The sequence below is a fragment of the Geospiza fortis genome, unplaced genomic scaffold (genome assembly GCF_000277835.1).
Source record: "Geospiza fortis unplaced genomic scaffold, GeoFor_1.0 scaffold112, whole genome shotgun sequence".
Lineage (NCBI taxonomy): Eukaryota > Metazoa > Chordata > Aves > Passeriformes > Thraupidae > Geospiza > Geospiza fortis.
The window spans coordinates 20,731,050-20,754,253 of NW_005054298.1; the positions used below are offsets into that span (position 1 = coordinate 20,731,050).

General features: G+C 37.3%; 1 protein-coding gene across 1 annotated transcript in view; it reads left to right on the forward strand.

The window, feature by feature from the left end:
* AGPS (alkylglycerone phosphate synthase) overlaps positions 1 to 23,204 on the forward strand; it is a 40,798-nt gene that overhangs the window by 12,926 nt on the left and 4,668 nt on the right. The window contains exons 8-19 of the mRNA XM_031058491.1: positions 676 to 756; positions 1,726 to 1,851; positions 3,859 to 3,967; positions 4,391 to 4,518; positions 7,110 to 7,161; positions 9,381 to 9,457; positions 10,620 to 10,732; positions 12,255 to 12,324; positions 13,291 to 13,352; positions 15,137 to 15,226; positions 15,626 to 15,725; positions 17,412 to 17,469. Of these exons, the coding sequence (XP_030914351.1) occupies positions 676 to 756; positions 1,726 to 1,851; positions 3,859 to 3,967; positions 4,391 to 4,518; positions 7,110 to 7,161; positions 9,381 to 9,457; positions 10,620 to 10,732; positions 12,255 to 12,324; positions 13,291 to 13,352; positions 15,137 to 15,226; positions 15,626 to 15,725; positions 17,412 to 17,469 (1,066 nt within the window). The remainder of the gene's footprint in view (positions 1 to 675; positions 757 to 1,725; positions 1,852 to 3,858; positions 3,968 to 4,390; positions 4,519 to 7,109; positions 7,162 to 9,380; positions 9,458 to 10,619; positions 10,733 to 12,254; positions 12,325 to 13,290; positions 13,353 to 15,136; positions 15,227 to 15,625; positions 15,726 to 17,411; positions 17,470 to 23,204) is intronic.

The window sequence follows — 23,204 nt, forward strand, 5'->3', positions numbered from 1 at the left end:
ATGTGGTTAATTCTTACTATCTTGCTTTTTTGTCAGCTAGATGTATAAATGAGCATTGAGTCAGAAAATAAACCAGTTTTATGTGTCTTGAATGACTGCCAGCCAGTTCTTGTAATCATTAATGGAGAGAAAATTAAGGTGAAAGGAAGCATTGTCAAAGTTAAAACATATGTGTCTCAGAGCAGTTAAGATGATTGCTGAAGCTTTACTATTTTAATAAACACTTAATGATTATCTTTATCTTATATATAGGGTCTATATTGCATAAAAACTGATTTATATAGGCATCTGAGATTACTTAAGCAGTTTATGTTGAAACTGAAGCAGCTGAAGTAGTTCACTTTGAATAATTAGTTAGCCCATAATTTATGAGAGGGAGATTCCTGCAAGAGTTTTGATTTAATTCTTTCTGGCTTTTTTTGCTTTTTATTCTGTAAACATCCTTGGTATAAATTGATAGATATATATGTTAGTCTCTTGTAGTGGTGACTGTAAATTGAAACCTGTTGTGTAGCAGTTTGAGGTAGTGAAGAGCCTCAGCTTCCACTGGTGTAGTAACTGGAGTGGTATTAATAGTAAATTGTATGACTAAGCATGTTGATCCTATAGCATTAGGGAAGGAAGTAAACAGAGATCTTAAACACTCATTCTTAGTTTTAATTGGCTTTTCAACAGAATCGGATTCTCTGGATAGATGAAAAAAACTTAACCGCTTGTGTAGAAGCTGGCATTGTTGGACAAGATCTGGAAAAACAGGTATTTTCATCTGTTAAGTTTCTAGTATTTTTTTTTATATTTTTCTTGGGTATTGTTCATATCTTGTCCAAATCATTGAATTCTAGCTTAATTCTTGTGTGTTTTTATGCAGCTAGTAAGAATTACATGCAATGGTTATGAACCCACCCTTCATAACACATGACCAGTAAACATACAAAGCCACAAGTTCCTGTGGTATAGAGAAAACCATGAGCTAAATGAATTGCTGTAAACAGGATATAGAAGTGACTTTCAGCCTTTAAGTTAGAACCACTATGTACAACAGAACATAGTTAATGATCCATGTTACATGGTATACTTAAATACAGCTGTTCAACATGATTGTTATCAGTTGGTCAGTGCAAACTGATAATCTCAAATGCACTAATGCAGTTATCACTCAATGTGAGACTGCCTGGCCTTTAATTCTTGCTGTTTGACGGCTTTGGTGTTGTAATTCTGAGGGCATCCTGTCAATCTCAGGTGCTGTGCAGATGGCCAGACCAAGTTAAGACAGAAAAATGAGAGACAAGTGACTACTTAATGTACAGGAATGCATGATCTGCATCACAAGTAGTTGACAGTGTTGCATACAGGAAGCCCAACCAGATGGCTGTATATGAAAACACATCTCTCCTTGAGAGAATTAAGTACAGGCAATTTGCTCAAATTTTCTGCAGACCTGCTGCATATCACATTAGGATAGAAGGAACAAGAGATTAAGTGCCTTATTTATTGGCAGCGTTTGTGCAAAGTTGGCAGTTACTTAAGTTATAACTTCTTTTTGCAAATGTATATGAATTTGCACCAACAATAGAGTTCTCAGTTTTAAAATACAGGGGAGGAGTATCACAGGGTGATATGTAGCACAGGTGTGCACAGTAGAAGGAGAATCAAACCAGTATAAAATATTGGAGTACTAAGTTAAGGCAGGACCTGTAGGATGTATTTTTTCTTTTCTTCCTTTAGCTTGCTGAAAGTGGCTTCTGTACAGGCCATGAACCAGACTCCATGGAATTCAGTTCACTAGGAGGCTGGGTAGCAACACGAGCATCAGGCATGAAAAAAAACATCTATGGAAACATTGAAGATCTGGTAAGTAGTTTTAATACTTGTTATAATTTTTCTGTTCACATATTTAACTTTTATAATGACTCACAGTGGGAGGGTAAATTGTGTTTCTTTGTCTAATACAGTTTTGGAATCAAATCATGACTGGCATGCTTTTTTCCTTGTTTTTGCTATTAGTACTAGTAAACCTTATCACTGACATAAAAGTTATTCTCATTTGAGCAGTCACTGACTGTCTTAAGGAATTGTTACTCTGTCTTGACTCTTGCTGTCTTCTACTCTTTTGGACTCTCTATTCATCCAGTGTAATAATCCTGTCAAACTTCCAGAAGTTTGTTCTCTCCTACCTGTAGTCTGTACCTGAAGATGTCTAGCTGAGCTGGCTGACAGCAAGCAAGCTCCCCACCTTCCTACATGCCCGTGGCTAGCAGTATTTTTTAAATCACTAGGCTGATCTAGCTGAGCACGTGGGTGCACAGTGGTGAGATCTAGTGCCACCCCATGGTCTGTAGAAACACAGAGGAAAGAAGTAGTGGACTGGGAATGGCAGTGTTCTACTCTTGAATTTGTTTTAGTCATCAAAATGGTTCAACTTTATATAAACTCAGATAATTTTTTGACTTAAGCATAATTTTTGATTTTAAAGTCTACGTTTTCTGTTACATCAAATACATTGAATATACTGAAGATAAATCATCACTGCTCAGACTTTGCCTGCCTTTTTGCTTCAAACTTCCACCTTTCTCTCGTAATTTGTTTAACCCTTCCATGTGTGAATTTTTTCCTTCTTTCCTGCAGCACACTCTAGGTAATGTATCCATGTTACCTCAGGCTTTGTCATCAGCTCATAGCTTAGACATTTGTTCTGTGCACAGATATGACACTTCACCATCAGTGACTGAGGCTGGCAGGAACTACTCAGTTTTTATTCAGTAGACCTGGCTGAAGTAAAACTCGTAGCACTTACAAAGTGTCATCATTCCCCTGCTGCCTGAATGGTACAGTTTTGCTTGTTCTGGGAGTTGTGATGCAGAAGGCTTCTCTATTATGGAAGGACAACTTCAGGCTAAAACAGCTTCTGAAATTTTCCTTAGGAGGAAATAGGATTGCAAATTGATTCAGAACAGTTCATGAGTTTCAAAATAGCACAGTGAGAATGTTTCAAGGAAGTGTTTACCTTTTGAGGAGCTTTATATCCTGAAACAGTGTGTTATATAAGCTGCCTAAAATCCACTTATTGCAGAATCAACGATTCATAAATTGCATAGAATGAAAATTACTTAACTGCCTGTGCTTCAAAGTTGTAAAGCCATTAGCTGAAATTCAGTAATTTTGCTTCATTTTAAGGCATCACTAAAGCAAAGCTGAAACTCTGCCCTTCCTTGGTATAAAATAGAGGATTGAATTGAATAGAGGATTAAGAAAACCCACATATAGGCTCTATTGCATGGGCCTGAATGAATCTAGAAACAATAACATTGAAAAATATTTTTTAAAAAATAACCTCCTAGCCCTGCATGTGTGTCAGTCTTATGGCAGCTTTTATATTGATAATCTATTTCACAAAGTATTTCAGTCTTTCCTCCTAATTGAAATATTTCTGTAGCAATCAATGACTGAATTATAGTAGCTTCATCAAACAGAAGTTCTAAAGCAAAACTTAAGCAAAGTTTAAGCCCTCACCTTTTCCCTCTCTAGTATGATGTATATTCTGATTAAAATCCTGGTGTATATAAATTCTATCTGTGAAGTTGTACACGAGGAGCAAAACAGTTTTAACTGGTATTGCCTGTATGTAGCCACCAATTGATATGATTTGTCATAGAATGGAAACTATCTGGTGTGTGGAGAAACCATGCTGTGTCAAAATAGTGGTTGGTAACGGTTCTCAGGTTCTTGGGGTTGCCTACAGAATGTCTAAAACCTATAAAGCCAAACTGTATCAAACATAATATGTTTTGCGGAAAATAAATATAATAAAAATCTGTGCTTAATGCTAGTACTGATAGTCATTGTTCTTTGTTTAAACAGGTGATTCATATAAAGATGGTAACTCCTAGAGGAATAGTAGAAAAAAACTGTCAAGTACCTCGCATGTCAACAGGACCTGATATCCATCACTTCATTATGGGATCTGAAGGTATAAACAGAGTAATTTCACATGCTGCATCTTAATTCAGCTTCAGTAATGCTTGATTATTTGAGCATCTTTAATGCTGTGGCTTCCAGCGTGTCAATGGGTGGCATTGTGCAGGCATGAATTTCTTGTGTCAGAATAAAACATTGAGACCTTAATTAGGACTGTGAAGGTGCAGCTTTTAACACTGCTTTAAATGGACCTGTGGAGTCAGCCTACAAATCTAGTAACAAAGAGCACAATTTAGAGAATATTTTGTGAGCATCCACCATGTAAAAAGTAAGGAATAAATCACCTGCTACTGCAAACTGAATTTTGGAATTTCTGATTTATGTTAACTTACAACATTCTGGTACATGTTAAGTTGGGTATCTTGCAAGCAGTTCATCTTGGAACACTTTGCTCAGTTTTTCTCCTCTCTTGAAGGAACCCTTGGAGTGGTTACTGAAGTTACGATAAAGATTCGCCCGGTCCCTGAGTATCAGAAGTACGGCTCTGTGGTCTTCCCCAACTTTGAGCGAGGGGTGGCCTGCTTGAGGGAAGTGGCAAAGCAGGTAAAGAAAAGCTGGGTGTTGACTTCACTCAAGGACTCATGGATTCTAGCAGTAGGGGTGTATTGATGCTTCAGTATTTCTGGCACTTGATAACCAGGAATTTGAGGTAGGAATCCTGTAAGCGTGTATGGTCCATGAGGATTTTGGAAATCACTCAGTTGAGGACTGAGCATGTTATGACTTTGCTTGGTATTCTGAGCCAAAATGTGGACGAGCCTTTCAGTGGCTTGTTTCAATGGGAGTTATTTTCATATTGTAGCCTGAAAAATTCAGCTTTGTATCTCCTTCAGCTGAGAACTTTACTCTCAGATTAACTAGGACTATGTAAAAGGGACCAGTGTTTAAATGAATTGAGTTGCAGCATACATATAAAAGGCAGTTGAATTCGTGGCTTTGAAGTGGTAAAGGAACAAAAGGAATGCAATTGAAGGATATGGCCTGTGTTTAGAAATCACTGCCTGGAGCATAGTGACGTGGGCAGGTGAGATAGATATTTCCAAGTGGAATTTTCTTACACTGTAGTATTTAAACAGAGAATAGTGCAGGCAGATGGTTTCAGGTAGTGAAGTACTTGGATACCGAAGTTCTGTAGTACTTTTCCTCGAGGCTATGCATCCAAACCAATCTTAGTCTGGCCTGTTTCTCCACTGACTAACTTTCCTCTGCTCTGTGCAAAACATACCAAATTATATATATGAATGGCAGAATGCACCCTGAATTGGGGAAATAATTTCAGAAATGTTTTAATTAATGCTAAACTAAACACAGCTTTACATTTTTTCCAGTGATTGGTCTAAATTAATGGCTTAATGTTCCAAGCCAGATGTTCAAACTGGTATGTGAATGACATGTATATGCTAGTCAGCAGCACTTGCCAGTTTTTCTGTCGTGCTTCTACTGCTAGTGCTTGTCCTTCCTTTTAAAGGTACCTAAGCAGACTTTTTGGGAATGCTTAATCATATGGCTGATCAACATTTAAAACTAGTTAAGAAACTCATGTGTTTTCCCTGTCTGTGGGCTTAGTTGGAGGGAAAAAAAGAGGCACTATTTGCCGCTTAATGTTGCTCCATTTCTAAGCTTCTGTTGCTGCTGCTGCTGTTTCTCTGCTTACTTGAGCCTGAACTACTTATTCTCTTCTGTTGCCCCTCACATCAATCTGAGTAGTAATTAAAATGATTGCTGTCTGAAAAGCTCTTTTATGTATCTGTCCACTTTAATGTAAGGATAATCAGCCTGTAGGCTGTGAGTGGGTTGGTCTCATTTAAAACCACTCCCACAGCCTTCTGTCTACCTGCCTGGCGAGCTCCCTTAGCTCTTCATGTTCTTTCTTCCTCTTACGTGACCAGATACATATTAATGATATTGTGAGGAGTGAACATGTCAAATGAAGTGAAAGAGCAGTACTTCCATATCCATGTGATTAGATGATGACTAGCCTAAAATTCAGACTCTTGTCATATTCCTCTGGCCACATGTTTCAGTACGACTGGACATAGCCATCAGTGAGTATAGGATGTAGGCATATACATGACCAGAAACTTACTTAAGTGAAGGCAGCTGTTCTTACAGATTTTCAGATTCCTGTACAGTACAGAATCTAGATTAGACCCAAGTACAGATTTTGATTGCAGTCTGACAGCAGAGCATGAGTGTGCTGGGTCTAGCCAGGATGAAGTCAACTTTTTCATAGTAGCATGTGTGGTGTTAGTTTTTGTACTTGTAACCAAAAGAGTGTTAACACACCAGTGTTTTAGTTATTGCTAAACAATATGTACACAGCGTCAGGCTTTTTCTGTTTCTCCCTCTCTTTCCACCACCAAGTGTGTTGGAGCAGATAGGAGGCTGGGAGGGTACACAGCTGGGACAACTGACCCAAACTGACTAAAGGCAGATACCATATAGCATCATGATCATAAACAAAATAGAGGGGGGTGTTTCATAGGGGTTGCCATTGCTTGAAGACTGCCTGCATATTGGTCAGCTGATGGTAATTGATTGCATTTTGCATTGTGCTTTTGTGGGGTTTTTCCCCTATTTTGCTTACCAAGCTGTCTTCATCTCAACCCATGGGTTTTTCAGCTTTTGCCCTTCTGATTTTTCTTCCCCATCCCACTGGGGAGGGGACTGAGTGAGCAGCTGTGTAGTGCTCAGCTGCATGCCAAGATGACCTTCAACAAATAAACTTTTTCAATGGATTTTTATTATGTGTGTGTGTCTGATTACACAGAAACATAAGCTTGATGTGCTAAACAAGTGTACTATTTTTAGTGCATATGCCAATTTAGAAAAACAAAATATGAAGATCAATGTTTTTGGACTATTACTGTGTTGGCTTGAGATTAAACTGAAAATTCTCAATGCATAATGTCTAGACCATCTACTATACCTAGTAGATGTTGCTATTCCAGTGAAAACAAGCTCACAGTCACCCTGTTTCAATGATGGTGATGGCCAGAGGTCTCTGGTATGAAAAAGTGCTTTCTTATATGCTATTTTGAAATGAAAATTTATTTGTAATGAATTTTAAAACCAACTACGTATGTAATCTTTTTATTCTTTCTTCCTCTTACTCCCCTGGCTTTGCCTCCAAGAGATGTGCTCCTGCATCAATTCGCCTTGTCGACAATGCACAGTTTCAGTTTGGTAAGCGTGTGGATCATCATAGAGTATCATCTGTTTCCAAGGGCTTTTTAGTAGTTCAAGTCTGTTTTGGGTAGTAATTCTTTTGCTCAAATCTAGACAGAGGGCAGTGAACCCAGAGTTCCAACTCCAGATAGTGCCATAATGTGAGTTTGGGAAACAGAAGCCTGTCTTTGTCTCAGAGGAAACACTATGCACTACTTGAGTCAATAAAAAGCCAGGCTCTGCCTATAAACGAGATGGGTTTTCTGCTATGTTTCCTTTCTTGACATTTAGTCTATTGGTGAGATTGAAAGTCTGGAATCACTTCCTCCATTTTGCTGTAAAGGAGTAGAGGTTCTAGTTTTAAAATACAGTACTTGAAATATTTTCTTCCTAAGAGTATTAATGAGAAGTTGGATATGAAAAAAAAAATCAGAATGCCAGCACCTTATTTTCAGGGTAAGTGGGTTGATTCCTTTAAATTTCATGAAAGCATCTCACAGATTCCTTAGAATTTGTAGGTTTTTAAAAAATGTTCTGATATCATAATGTTTGATTGGGACAGAGGTGATGACATATTTGTCCAAAGTGATCTGTCTATTTTCAAAAAAAGATCAAGTGTTGTAAGTGCTGTAACTGTGTGCAAGTACATCTAAGTTGTTAGGCTTTAGGTATTGAAAGTCAGTGAAGCTACCAGAAGATTCCCGAAGACAAAAGATTTCATAAAATTTCAACTAGTTCAAACACCTAAGTAGGACAATGTCAAATATGCAGAACAATAATTTCTCAGCAATTTTAAGGGAAAGCTGTCATTTTAAACTCTAGCAAATTTGGTAGAACATACGTTCTAGCTCAAGACACTTCCATGGAGACTCTAAAGTTCCATGACCCAGAAGCTAATAGCTTGCAGAACTTGCTGAGACCATGCTATTTTGATTGTTCCCTGAAGATGAAAATGGAAAGTGTGACTGACCTTGAAAACCTCTACTATGATACTTCAACAAGTCAGAATTCTTGAAACTTCTTTTGCACAGAAGCCTCAGTGATGAATCTCAGCTTCAAATGGCATTCATGTAGTGATGTTGAAAAAGCTGAACTTAATTTTTCAAATCAAGGAAGTTGTGATTTGGAAGAGCTGAGAGGCCCAGCAAGCCTTGCTGCTTGCTTTGCTCAGTTTGTGTTACACTATTCTGCTCAGACATGTCCAACAGAAGCAGGTGCATTTCTTTTTCTTTTTTATTTGGGAAGCACAGTTTGACCAATTGCAAGCTGTAAACATAGTTTCAGGTGTGTCAATATTGATTTTTCTTGTAATCATTAAGTAATTTTTTAGATTGTGGTTTAATAAATTGATGTATTTTCATGATTTTTCTGTGCTTACTCAAGTGTGCTTGTAGATGTCCTCCTTGGGGTTTGTATCTGCAGAGACACTCCCTCTTTGCTTAAGAGGAAAAAAGAGCACATAGTTATTGAAGTTCATGTGTTATTGAGGAGGAAATGCTTTGTGAAGTATTTTAGAAGGAAGTCTCATGTAAATGGTGCATAACTTTTTATGAATTGGGCTCACAGCATGTAGGCCAGATGCCAGGCTGCTAAAGTGAAGCAGTAATGAGAGTTCAGAAGTTGTTTGTGACTGAAAACAATGGAACAAACAGTAAAAGACTTTCATCTCAATTAAACCGAGTCCTGAGGCAGAAATGTTAATTTAACAGGCTCCAAGACACCATTTATATATCCTGGTAATTTTAGTTCCCCGTTTGTCATTAAGGAAGCAATAACTAGCTTTATGTAGAAAACTTCACACAAGTGATAGAACTGTTAAGGAAAAAAATGCTTGACTCCTAACTTTCACCATTTTTGGCTATTTGTTTCAGTGGTTTTGGGGTAGCTTAAAAAAAAGTCACTGATTTTTGCTTAGTTTTGTGGTGTAAAAACTAATGAAATGCTCTCTTAAAAATTTTCCACATGCCATGGGTTTGTGAGATCTGAACTAGGGCAGCCTTAATTAAAGTGTCAAATATTTGTGCACAGGTGTACATATGTCTTCAAAAAATTAATGAAACCTTGTCCTAAATCATGTTCTAAATGAGTAGAGAGAATTCTCTTTAATTTTGATAATCAGTGTGCTCCGAGCAGTTCTAGTAATTTTGACTACCAAGCTATTTTTTATTTGCCCCTTGAAGTAAGAATCTTAAGAGCGCTGTTTGCCTTAATATGACTTTTTCTGCTTTTTGCCAAAGGTCATGCTCTTAAACCACAAGTTGCTTCCATTTTTACATCATTTTTGGATGGACTGAAAAAGTTCTACATCACAAAGGTAATTTTGGGGTTTTTAATATTGGTTTGAATTTTGCATGCTATTCACAAAATTCAAGATTTTTTGGTAAACTGCTTCTAATGCAGCTTAGTTTGAATGTATCTGATAATACAGTGTAAGAACTTGAGGTTCTAAAGGTGGTTGAATTCAAATGAGATTGTGTTTGAGGAATTATTCCAAGAGAGCTGTTGTCACTGGTCATATCTGTATAAGAGATTAATGTGCCATCTCTAACAGTAACTTGCTGACAGGGGGAAGACTGGAACCAGTTTACCCAGCTGCCAGACCAGTGATAATCAGTGAATACTGATGGAGCAAGGCCCACACTCTACTATATTTTCATCTTCCTAGATTTTTTTCAAGGCATGATCTACCTTGTTATTAGAGTGAGCTAGAATTTTGCAAGATCCTCAAGATATTTGGCAGTTTTCCCATATAAATTGGTTTTTTGTCTTTCTGGAGCTCATTCCTTTTTAACCTACAATGATTTGTTGCTAAAATGATGACACCTAGGCTTTTGTATTAAATATTTTATCTTATTATTGATTTTTTTCACTCCAAATTACCTTACTAGAGAGTTACTGCAAATATGGATATTCAAATGTAGAAAATTTCATTATCTTCCAAGAGTGAGCATACTCCTGGAAGACAGTGACCAGTGTTAATTCTGCTGTTTTTCTTGGATTATTGAAGTGGGAAATAACATGTGTCTTGGGACTTCTTTTGTTAGGGAATACATATTCTGTTTAGAGATAGCACAGAAGTTTTTTCTTCACTCCACATTCATGATGGTCATAGTTTTCTTCCTGCTTTTATAGCTGATAGGAATAGTTGATTGAATAAAAATGTCTCTATTGCTTAAAGCATTTAAGACCTTTTTTTTTCTACAGCATAGGTAAGCAGCTATTATGCCTATCCTGCTTTTTAGCAGGAGGAAAGAGGTCACAGATAATTTCTGTTATTTCCATTGACCTGTCCTGTCAAGAAAAAACTTAAATGTTATGGGAGTAAATTTTCAAAAGACTTTTTTCCCAGTCATTCCTCTTAATTACAGCAACACTTACTGACCAGGGCACATGCCATGTATTGGAAAAGTAAAAACCTGTTCCTTGTATTCTGCCACATAGACTGTGACTAATGGCAAGTTTGTCTCTCTCTGCAGTTTAAAGGATTTGATCCCAACATACTGTGTGTAGCTACCTTGCTCTTTGAGGGTGACAGAGAGAAGGTTCTTCAGCATGAGAAGCAAGTCTATGATATTGCCACCAAGTTTGGGTATGCTTTTCAAAGAGCATTTTCAATGTGAAACTGGGAATGAACTGTCCAGGAAAAAATTGGACTGCCATATTTTTGTAGTGGTTACTGTATGGATATGTTCTCAATTTACTAGTTTAATGTGGCAGCAGCCAATTAGCTACTGAATGCTCCCTTTGATACATATGGCTTGTACTAATTAATAGGTAACTTTATTGAAAAACTTCAGCTGTCTCTGTATTGAAGAAAAATATTTCCTAAATATAGAATGAATGTTATTAAAATGGAAACCAGACCTTTTAATTGCTTACAGGCATGGAAGCAGCTTGTTTTGCAATCCTAGACTCTATATTTTCACTGCAGAAAGGGAGACAAAATCATTAGGGTGATATAAAATTTTTGCAGAATTCATGTGAGTATACGAATGCAGGAAACTTGTTTAGTTGAGAGAGTGCAGTGATTTTCTGTGCCACAGAGGGCCAGAAAACACCCATTGAAGTGGCAGGCTGAGTAATGATCAAGCAGTTTCTTTCCTTCTGCCTTGATTAAGTGTGGTTGATTAAAACTATCATTAAAACTGTGATTTGTCAAGAATGTACTGTTATTGCTAATACTAGTCTCAGCTATTCAAATATACATATAAGTACTGTTTTATCCATTTCAAGGCTATAATTTCTGAATTTTGTGCTTCTAGTGTGCTTTCATTCTGTTACTTGAACTGTGAATCCTTTTGTATTTTGGTATTTCAAGATGGTAGTGTATTGGTAAGGGGGAAACTTGTCTGTGTTGGAGCCATTAGAAAATGGTGCTGTCTGTGCTGCTTTATTAAGGCTATTAGTGAAATCTTCAATAGGTTAACCTGTTTTAAAATGCTAAACCATTTAATGGCTTTATAGTATAAAATACTTCATTTCTATGCTTCTTCAGGGTTTCGATTTCACACCCATACCCACCTCTCTCTCAGGTTTATGGGAGCTTGTAGGAAAACTGATTCCAGATGCATAGCACTTTCTTGTTCTTGGAAATCAAGTTAAAAACAAATGCTTTCAATAATCCTTGCTAGACTAGTGAAAGTAAGGCTTCCTTTATCTTTAGTGCTATGACCTTTGTGTCTTTTTTTAATTCATTCAGATCTCTTATGCTTTGGGGATCTTAAGTCTTGAGGTCTCGTGACTTGTGCACATAAAAGTACACAAATTCAACCTGCTTAGAAATGTAACTACCCATGTTCCTGTAAATTAGTATCCAGGATATACTTGTGTTTCTTCACTCTTTGTGAGTTTTGAAGACTGTTTTCTAAGATTACATCAAATATTTTGTTAAGTTCATCTCCAGGTTATGGAATGAAAAGAGAAATGATTAAAGGTCTGGTCTGAAGTAACTTCTGATTTCTAGTGATGAGACCTTGCTATTAACAACTATTTTAACACAGCTTGGGCAGCTAAATTTGCACATATGTTTAATAATCAAAGTTATTTTATAAATATTTTTGAAACTGGTGACTAATTTGGTGGAAAATTAATTAAATTCTTGTAAATTGCAGTGGCTTGGCAGCAGGAGAAGATAATGGACAGAGAGGATACATGCTGACATTTGTCATCGCTTACCTTCGGGTAGGTCAGCTGTTGTCTGTCTGCTGCAACTTCTGCTAATTAATGTAACAAAACATAGAGGTGTTTCTTTGAAGATGCTTTCTCTGAAATGTGACTGCAGGCTGCCTTGGATGATATCTCAGAGGTTGTATCAATCCAGGATCAACCCAGAGGTTGTATCTCTTACATTTCTGAGCAGTGATTATTTATGGAATTCCATCTGCAAAACACCATATAGACATTAATTTATATTCTTGTTAAGAATAATAATAATATTAATTTATTTTCTTGTTAAGAAAATAGCTTCTTATAAAGGGTAGGGAGATTAGATTGAAGAATCCATAGGGTGAATGAAATCAGAGGCATGTGCTCACTTGTCTTTTTACTCTTCTTTGGCAATCTGCTTATGACTAGTTTAAATCAGAATTCCAACATAAAGGACTTTTAGTCTAAACTGCTGCAGCTGTTCTTACGCATTTTAGTCTTACTGTTTGAGACTTTTTTATTTTTCAGAACAATATGCACATCCTGAGTGTTTGATTTGTTGGGGACAAATCACTGAATCTCCCTTTATTTCAGCAGGCTGTGTGTAAGATGGGAAGATGTTTGTCTTTTTTCTATCTAGACAGCGACTACCTTGCACAAAAAAATTTTACTAGATATTATACTGATGAGCACAGAAACTCTTGGCTTGGTACTATAGTGATAAAAATATTTGATTAGTGTAGATGTACTGACAGTCTGACAAGTTATCTCACTGTAGCCATGACATCAAAATATTTGTCATCTTGTCTTTTAAAAGCTTCCCTATTTCCCTATTAATAATAAACTTAACGTCAGTGGGACATATGGGTGTTTTTGCTACATTAGAATTTCTGTTCTTCTCCTGCAAACTAAAAAGTTGTTCACCTGATAACTGTAGCATACACTGGAATACCAGATGCTGATGCTGAATGTTACTGATAATTTCATTACTCTTTTTATTAGGACCTAGGCCTGGATTATTACGTAATAGGAGAATCATTTGAGACATCTGTTCCTTGGGATAGGTAAACTCTGATTACTTTTCAAAATTTCTTAAAACTTGATTTCATTCAAATTGTTCCTAACTTGTGTTTGCTCATGAGGATGCTTCTTTTAGGCCTTGCATGTACTGGATGCAGCCTGACATACCTCAAGTGTTGCAGCTCTGTGTTCTTGCTAAAGTTGCTGATAAATTACATACCAGAATTTTGTACATGCAGTGTATCAACCATTCAGTAATATTTCATCTTAGGTTACCTTACTGTAACAAATTTAGGATTTGAAATTGCCCTGTTTAGGAGGACATTGGTGACAGTCATTGCAGTGGGGGATGAGCAACCATGTGTATGGGATCAGCAGTGAATTTCAAAGGGATTAGTCTGTAGTGAAGATGAAAAAAATCAATTATATTTAAGTAAGTTTTTTTTCTTTTTCCAGCAATGTAGGGAAGTACTGAAAAGGTAACTTTTGCCCAAGATTGAGATCTTTTACCTAAGGGTATTTTATCTATTAGCTATGGTTGAGAAACATTTGACCACAACAGAGTTTAATATACAAAATCATTTTGGATGCTCCAGTCCATTTGGTAAGCCTGAAATCTCTTAAATAGGATCTAAAGTGATTTGAATCAAAGCTTTACAGCATTCAATGCAGGTCTGATGACTTAAGCTGGCAACCCTATACCCTTGCTATTGAATTTAGTGGCAATTGTAAATTCCAGCCCCTGTTTGAAAATTGGTACAGTGTCCTAAGAGTGTAGAAGAAATTTGAGGACAATTTTAAAATGGAAGTGCTCTTCATTTTACTTTAGCTTTATAGATTTTGAAGAATGCTAACTTCTTAGTCACCAGTTTTCTGCCTCTCCCTTGTTTCAGAAGACAATGAGTTTTTACTTAAGAAAGTATTTAAAATTGTCCTCGCCAAAGCAAATGCTTTGAAAACCTTTTTTTTTACTTTGATTTATAAGGACCATGTAACTTTTCATAAAGTGATTAACTTGTCCTTGACAGGTAGCAGATACTTGAAAAAATATTTACCTGACTTTCTTATTCAGTAAATGGTTAAATTCTCTTATGTTCTGTGAATCTTTAATATAGTTCTAAATCTGTGTAAAACACCAAAATCTGCATTATAGTTCTGCTCTGCAGACCTTTGTGGGAGAATGTGTAACTGAAGAAATGGTAACTTGAAAAACAGTGATTTCTTTTGGTTGCTCTAGCAATTTGTTTGCAACTGGGTCTGTCTAGAAGAACCAAAAAAAAAAAAAAAAAAAGGGCAGAACAAGTATGGTTTCCAACAAGGTCTAATAGCTCTTTGCCACATTAGAATTATAGCGTTTCAAGTTGGCAGAGTAGTGCCCAGCTGAAGGATCTGCAGGTTTGGCCTTGTAGCAGCACAAAGGTATGGTGTTAGTACAGTTTGCCAGACCTTTTGAGTTCTCAGGATTTCTTCTGTATTTGTTAACTACTTTGCCAAAACTTTGAGGCTGTTTTGCTAAGAAAGTAAAGACATACAGTAGTAGGTAGTCTCCTTATTTTTTTAAACACTGTTGACACCTATTCCTTATGAAGAAGAGCTTTTAGGTTCTCTGTCTCAGAGTAAACTTGCTATACAGAAGTGCAGAAAAAGCAGTGGAGTCTTGATGAGAACTGTTCTTAGAACAAAGGCTAAGCTAGTTAACAGTGATTTTAGAAGGTACTCTTATGTTGTATTAGATTATGCTTTTTAAAAAGGTTGTGAAGTTCTTTTTTTAGAAGCTATATAAAATCAAATACTGAAATTTTATATATTAATGTGTTTCCTGTTACAGGGTTTTGGACCTTTGTAGAAATGTAAAGGAAAGGATAGTACGAGAATGCAAAGAAAAGGGTGTTCAGTTTGCTCCTCTTTCCACCTGTAGGTAAGCCATGCAATAACAGAAATAATTTTTCTTGAATCTTTTTTCAGTAAGAGATCTGGTGATGATATTACAAATACCAGTAGCCTTGACCTTCCTCTTGAATCTGCAAGTGGATTACATGAAGGAATGGGAAGTTCAAGGGATTAGTAGCACTTGCTTATGCTTTAAACTCTTGCTTATATGGACAAGAGTCAATTGTAATGACTTACGAGCCTCAACTTTCGAAGTCATAGCATTGAGTCACTCATGGATTAGGAGCAAAAAGGATGAAGAAATTAAAAAAAAAAAGATGCTGTCCCTTTGAATAAGATAGGAAGTAATCTTAAGAATTTTATGCTGTCAAATAGTGGTTGGCTTAATATCATAAAGCTTTGTTTGTAATGCAGTTCTCTTCAACAGGGTGACACAGACTTACGATGCAGGTGCATGTGTCTACTTCTACTTTGCCTTTAACTACAGAGGAATTAGTGATCCTATTCATGTCTATGAACAAATTGAGGTAATGTATAAAGAAACAGTAGTTAAAGGGGGGAAAACTGATGACCTGTATTTTGTGCTGAACCTATTGGCCAAGCTTACTGAATTTTGCAGGAAAGATCTGAAAAGTCTGTTTGTAAAGCTTTGATCATTATCAGTAATAAGAGGTACATGTTAATAGTTCATCAAGTAGAGAAAAGGCTATCAGGGGACGGTTTTAGATATCAGTACATCGATAGTTCTGAGTAAAGTATAGAAGAGCTTGACCTGGAGTTTCTTGGATGGCAGAAGCTTCAAACCTCAAACCCCAAATCCATGGGAAACTAGTCTTCCTTAGTTCCATTATTTACAAAACTACTTCTCCTGCTTAATACTCAGTCTGTAAAATGCATGGTAAAAAAATGCACTTATTAATAGTGCTGCATGTAGAGAATAAGGAATGGTACTGTTTCGTGCCTTTTCAGTTAGGCTGAGATTAAGCATTGGTCTAAGTCCAATCTGTTAGACGAGTTGTAAGCTGCTTCAGCAATGGCCAAGCAGCTCTGCCATACTTCTGCTGTAACACTTGGCTGATGAAACACTGAACATACCTAGTTAGGTGAAACAAATATCCTTGTTGGCTTCAAGATGCAATTCTTAGAAGGACTATGGCCAAACTGCTTTCTGTCCTACCTTCTGGTTCCTAGCTCAAACATCAGCACCAGAAAATTGCTAATAGGACTGTAGATAAATAGTATTTATAACTGGGATATCATTCTTCTCATGCTTATTCTTTAGAAATTTCTCTTTAATTTGGCAAGTGGATGCAAAGTTTTATCTACAAGTTCAGAGGCTTCCATGCTGTTGCATATAGGGCACTGAAGAATGTAATACTTGAGTATTTATTTAATGAAACTTACTTATACTTAGATATTTCTTTTATTGGAATTAGTTTGTGTGATGACCTGAGTGCACATTTTCCATTGTAGTAACTAAATTTAACCTAACAAAGTGAGTTTGCTGACCAAGTATATGTACTCTATGGCAGACTGAAAAAAAAATCTCTTAATTGCACAGCTGCAGTTATATATGTTATTCCTAAAACAGTACACTCTTTAGAAAAAAAAATCATGTAGTGCTTGGGCTTAGAAAAGCTTTTGTTATTTACGCCTTCTAAGCTCTCTAATTATTCAGAAGTGAATGGCAAAGAAGATTCTACAACTTGAACATTCTTAACATAAAAAACTGAATTTTGTTTTCTGCCACAAACTGCACCCATGAAAAGGTTGTCTTTTGTAAAGGACCTCACTGCCTCAACCACGATCTTGGAGATCTGGGTTGAGCTCTGATCTGAATAAGGATCTTGACTTGCTCTGACAAGCCTGTTTTCAGACTTCTTTTTGAGACTTAATCATCTTCCAAATGTGCATCCCAGCCACTGGATATTTAAGTTTTGGCAGCGGGAAAGTGATCCAGAATATTCTATTCTTGAGTAGTACATTTGTTACAAGAGATGCCATTTGAAATGTCATAGCTTGGATGTTTATTTAGAAGACTCTTACTTACCTTTATCTGCAGGCTTGAACTATAATGTTTACCTATATAATGTACCCTGATTACTTCAGAAAGTTTTCATACACCTGTGTGTATAAGTGCAATAGCAAGCATGTCATGAATTCCAAAAGTCTTGTGCAAGCTGTTGAATAAATACCATTTCTTTCAAATTTAGAGGGCTGCTAGAGAAGAAATACTGGCCAATGGAGGAAGTCTTTCACATCACCATGGAGGTAATGTTCTCAGTCTAATGTTAGTCTCTTTGATACTGCTAAATACTCATGAGTACATAAAATAGTTTGTAGTAGAATTATGAAAAATATTTCATGGCATTACTGAAATTACTGGAGGAGGGTTGAGGGGGGAGGAGATCTCCTGGCGTTTTATCTAGAAACTTCCCACTCTTTTTCCAGTTTGATCAGTTTGTCTTAAACAACTTTTACTGATCCTTGTGTAGAAATATATTCAGTTACAAAGACTTCAAATGTGATTTTCACAGTTGTAAGACAATTTTCTGTCCCTGGTGGCTTTGTGAATGCTGTTTGCCCAAATTCCAGAGCACTTAGGCCAAGTGTCTGAATAAAAGAGCCAGTGACTTTGAACTGGACTGTGTTGCAATCTACCGTTTGTTGCACAATTGTTGTTATGTAAGTATTGACTTTACTGGCCTGCTGTCTAATAAGTTCTAGTTACCTAGTTTCCTCTCTTGGAGTTTGGGGATTACTTGTCCTGTGTTACTAGCATCTCCACAAGGTATTTTATGCTTTAATATTAAGAACTAATGTCATGTATAAGCAATACTTCCTATACCTGGTGCTTTATATATGCTTTTCCCACATACATGGAATTTGATTGCATGCATCCTATATAATGTTATAACCTTGGATGTCAGGAAGACTTGTTGTGATGTCAGTGTGATTTGTGCAGCTACCTTCTTGAAAGTGATTATTTTCATATATTTCTTCTCTCTGCTCTCTTGGGGCATTGCCTGGTCACAGATACAAGAGCAAAGAAGAAGTGTAATGGTTTAAAACTAGAGAAAAAATTTGTGATTCAAAAATCACTGTGTGGGGGACAAAAACTAAAGGGCAGAAGCTGTGCTTTAAAACATATCAGTTATTTCCTAAATTTGAAGGGAGCTTAAACTTGTAACTAGGGCTGTTTTCAGGCATCTTGCTTTGTGATGGACACTGAAATGGACTCTGCTTTAGCAGTATCAGGATATTGAGGGATGTGTAGGTAAAAACATGAGTGAAAAGGTTTCAGTAGTTTTTCTTTGATATGCTGTTATGGTCCTCCGATTAGATCTTGAACATGGTGGTATAGTGGACCTGTCAATTCTCACACACTGGATGTGGGATTACCCCCTTGATGTACTCTCATGCCTTCCCTGCTGTGGCACTCTGTTTTACTGTGACTGGTATTTCATCCAACTCACATGCAGCTGGAGCTTGACACACATTTGGATGTATTTGCCCTCACCATGTAAAACCTTGCTTACCACGTGTTAAACAAGAAAAAAGAATTATATAGCATTTTCAAACCCTTGCATGCTTGAACCTTGTGACTCCACAGCTCTGAAAACTGGGTTTCTGTTTGACTTTGTATGCTCCTGCTGTATGCATGATTGCCTCTGATACTGATATATATTTTCCACTTTGAATGGTTTTGGCTGGCAGTTCATTGTGTTTAATATTCAAGATTAATTTTTTTCCAGTGCTTAGTAGATGTGGTGCTGAAAATTAGCCTAATATTGTCAGTTTTATTTACTGACCTTCAAGCCTTGTAACTCTTAGCACTGACTGGTCTATTGTGTAAGGTAAAAGAAAATACTGGTGCAATTTCCTTTGGTGTTTGTCTTGTAATTGTGATTAATAACAGTTGTTTTCACTATCTGGAAACAGACAGGCTGATTTGTCTGCCTACAATCACACTGTGATAAATGGAGCTATTTTAACTCTGGGTTTGTGTATCAAAGAAAACAGATGTAGTCTGGGACTTGAGGCTATAGGAAATACAAAGTCTGCTTAAGTCAATGTTCATATACTCCTTGAGTGAAGAAATGGTCATATGTGAGAGTTTGGGTTGTATAAATATATAAATTACTTTACATCTGGGGAAGTACCAACTGCAGGTAGGTGCACAGTGAGGACTGAAATAACTTTTAACTTTCTGAAGAGTACCTTCAGAAGGACTTTACTGTGTATAAATCTTCCTTCCCCCACCCCCCATTATAGTTGTCACCCTGTCTTGACTGTGTCCTATGCTCAGAAAGGGACCTTGCACATCTTCAAGTGCAGCTTTGATCCTTCTTTCTGGGCACTGGGATTTAGATTTAGATTTGAGAGTCACGTAAGGTTGCTAGAGAGCCGTAGATAGTGTTTAGAAACTTAGCATTTAAAAAGCAGCATTAAGAATGACAATTTCTTGTAGATACAAGTTTAATTTCAGAAAAATAATTATTCTAATCATTTTTGGCAAGCCCTTAAAACACCCATATGATGTGTCACACTTGATTTTTTCTTTTATCAAACATGCCTTTTTTGTACACTTGAAATAACGTGCTGAGGAGGCGCCAGTAGGTATGACTGGTGTATAAATACAACCATAACCTTTTTGGGGTACACCATCAGAAAGGGAGAAGGTTGGATTTGTACCTAATACCTGATCCCTTTCATATCACCAAGCTAAGGACCCATGTAAAACTAAGCAGTGTAAAAAGTAATGATACATTGCTTCCCTTTGAGGCACTGTTTTAACTACAATTGGTTGCTTAAGGAAACAATTATCAGGTTGTGGGGTTGAGGAAAATAGCCCCATTTAGCCACTTAACATAGTAGAACTAATTTTCTTCTACTTCCTAGACAGCTGATTAGAATAAAGGTTAACCAGGTAGCCTGTGCTGCATAGGTTTAGCTATATTATCAGTGGCAGTTATGTAGGAAAACAAAAAATAAGAAAAAAACAACACTAAAAACAAAAGCCAAAACCCTAAAGCAAAACAAAGGAAAAAACAAACCTTACACCTTGTTTGCATTCAATTACATATTTGACATTGCAATTCTTTGGCATTAAGAGGCTGTGGCTTATACACTGCAATAATTAACTCAGACAAACTACAGAATCTGAAATTATAAAGTTCTTTTATGAGGGGGAGTTGAACACACTCTTTTCTCTTCTGCACAGGGGAAAAAAATCTTCCCTTCAGTTGAGCATACTAGAGCTTGTTCTACTCATGAGAATGAGTTGAAACTGATACATTTGTTAGACATGGAGTAACCTCATGTGAAATAATACAATAACACAGTTGTATTTTCCTCCTTGGTCTGTTGAAAATCTTAACAGAATAGTTGTCTCTTCAGTGTCTTTTCAAAAGAAAAAAGGAAAGGACCTCCTGATTCATCACCACCAATCTTGAAAGTATTATTTCAGCTGTTAAGATACCAAGTGAAAATAGGCAAAATGTTATGGTGGTGAGGTGCTAATTATGCAGTAGACTTGGTGTACACTGGTCCAATATCCTCCAGTGCTGCCGTGTTTTACATTCATGCACTGACCTTTCTCAGTACTGCAGAGTTCTCCCTGGAAGAGTTAATAGCATGTTAAGCAGACTGTAAGGGCAGAGAGCTGCTTTCTGGAGGGACAGCTAGCTTCAGGAAGAGCAACAGCTGCATGAGCCTCATCCTTCTTAGGACCTGTCACTGCTGCTCCTGTTGCAAAGCTGTTGTTAAGCAGGAACCAACTCTTCAAGTTGAAAGGGCTGGAGCAGAGGAAGTCCAGAGCCATGTGCAGTGCCATCAGAACCTATTTCCACTGGGACCACACAGTGCTGTAAATCTGTTCTGCATGGGTGTAGAGTAATTCCTGAAATCAATCAGCTACATGAAAATTTTTCTTACAGAACTGTTCATGTGTGCTCTGGTACTTCATATTCCAAAAGTGAGAAAACCAATTACTGCCTGCTTTCTGCTCACTCCGTTTGTAGCCATCCAGATGCATTTTCAAAGATGTGCAAGTGAAAAAGGACAATGGAAAGATGAACTTTTCCAATTAAACCAACATTGAGCAGCATGTATCAGAGCTGGGGAAAAGTTGCTTAGCCAGTTCACATATTTCTCTTTCCTATGTGGACTAGAATGATAGATAAAAACCTAAAAAATAAATAAAGTTGGTGTTGGACTGTCTTTGGAGTTGCTACTGAACAAGCTCCTTGGCTTTCTGATCTGAAGTGCCTTGTGAGAACCCCCCTGCTAAGCTGTGGGGTTTGTGCTCAGTGTAATAGGCTGGGGTTCAGATTGGAGGTTTCTGGCTTCCTAGCAGTGAATGTTTTTAGGCACTATTGGACTGCTCAGCACACCTCAGGAACAGGCCACTTGCCACCTGTAGAACTTGAAGACTGATCCTCTTCTACCTTATCTTGGATGCGTAAGATCACTGAATCACAGAATGGGTAAGGTTGCAAGGGGCCACAGTGGGTCATTTCATCCCATTTCCCTGCTCAGACAGGGCCATCCTAGAGCACCATTGCACAGGGTGGCATCCAGAAGGTTCTTGAATACCTCCACTCCCTCTCTGGACAATCTGTTCCAGTGCTTGGGCGCCTGAACAGTAAAGAAATTATTCCTTATGCTTGGATGGAATTTCTTGTGCCTGTTGCCTCTTGGACTTATGCTTGGCACCACCAAGCAGAGCCTGATTCCATCCCTTTTACAGATGCAAGATTAAGTGTCTTCAGAGGGAGAAGATGCAAGAAGGAAGGGCTGTGTTTGTTTCCAGTTGGGGCACAAGGATTGTGCATGTGATGGCATGTATGACTGAGTGAACAAGTAGTAACTTGCTGTGCTAAGCTACTACAAACACATTGTTAATAATGTTGTTATGTAGCATATAGAATCAGGTGAATTTGGTCTCATTTTTTAATTGTGAAATTAAAATTACCTACTGGAAGTGGTAGATTATTGTGTCTGTTCTGGTTTTGTGCACTGTCTCCTGTCAGTTCTAGATAAATGCCATCATGTAGGGCTAAAACTGAAAAGTCTACTTCCTCTAGGCTAAAAATGGGAAGTTGGTTTTCTGTAGCCTATGGTAAGATCAGGCCTAACTGAGATCTTATTGGTGGGAAGTTAAGGTTTCCTTGAGCACAAAGCTGTTCTTTAGCTAGGCTTAGAGCGGAGGTAGGCAACTTTGTCACTTGGAATTATTTTTATGTTCACACTAACCCCTTTAACTATTATGGCATTTTCTTCCTCTTTTCCTTTTCTCATCCTTGAAGCCATTTGGGTTGTCCCGTGGAGGAGAAGCACCAGAAAATGTATAGTACAACACTAACCTGAAGTGAAACAATATATAAATGACCTTTCTAAGTGCTGCTCTCATTTTCACAGAGCCTTTCTTTCATTTGGTGTGTTTTCCATTTTATCTGATGGACCAGCTTAGAATTAGGAGAGAGTGCTTCAAAGCTTTTTAACTCTAATGTGAAAACTTGAGTAGCTGAAAACTCTACGTATGTTTTATTGACATGAACGCTAGGAGCAGGGAATCAACGTCGCTGTTACCAAGGGGTTAAAATCTTTTTGTTGAGCGTGTTTGTGAAAGACTGCTGGTGACTGTAGTACAGCTTTTTTTGTTTCCAGTTCACTAATCAGATGTATGTTAGATTTATTATTGCAAAAGTATAAACCATAGAAAATTTGACAAGATAGATGTGTAAATTATCACTTTGACAGAACTAATGATGCACTCCAAGCACCTTCTGTTTTCCAGCACTTGGTGAGCGACTTCATTAAATATGCAACGACTGTTTGGTGCTGCTCAGACGGCAGTTCAGTTCCTTGTGGAATTGCATTATTACTGGAGGTGTAAAAGAGGCAGGCATGCTAGCTGTTGGGCATCCTGCTGTGATTCTAATGTGCTCCATCTTGTTGGAGCAGTTGTTTGCAGTCTTTTCAGGACAATTACATCCATAACC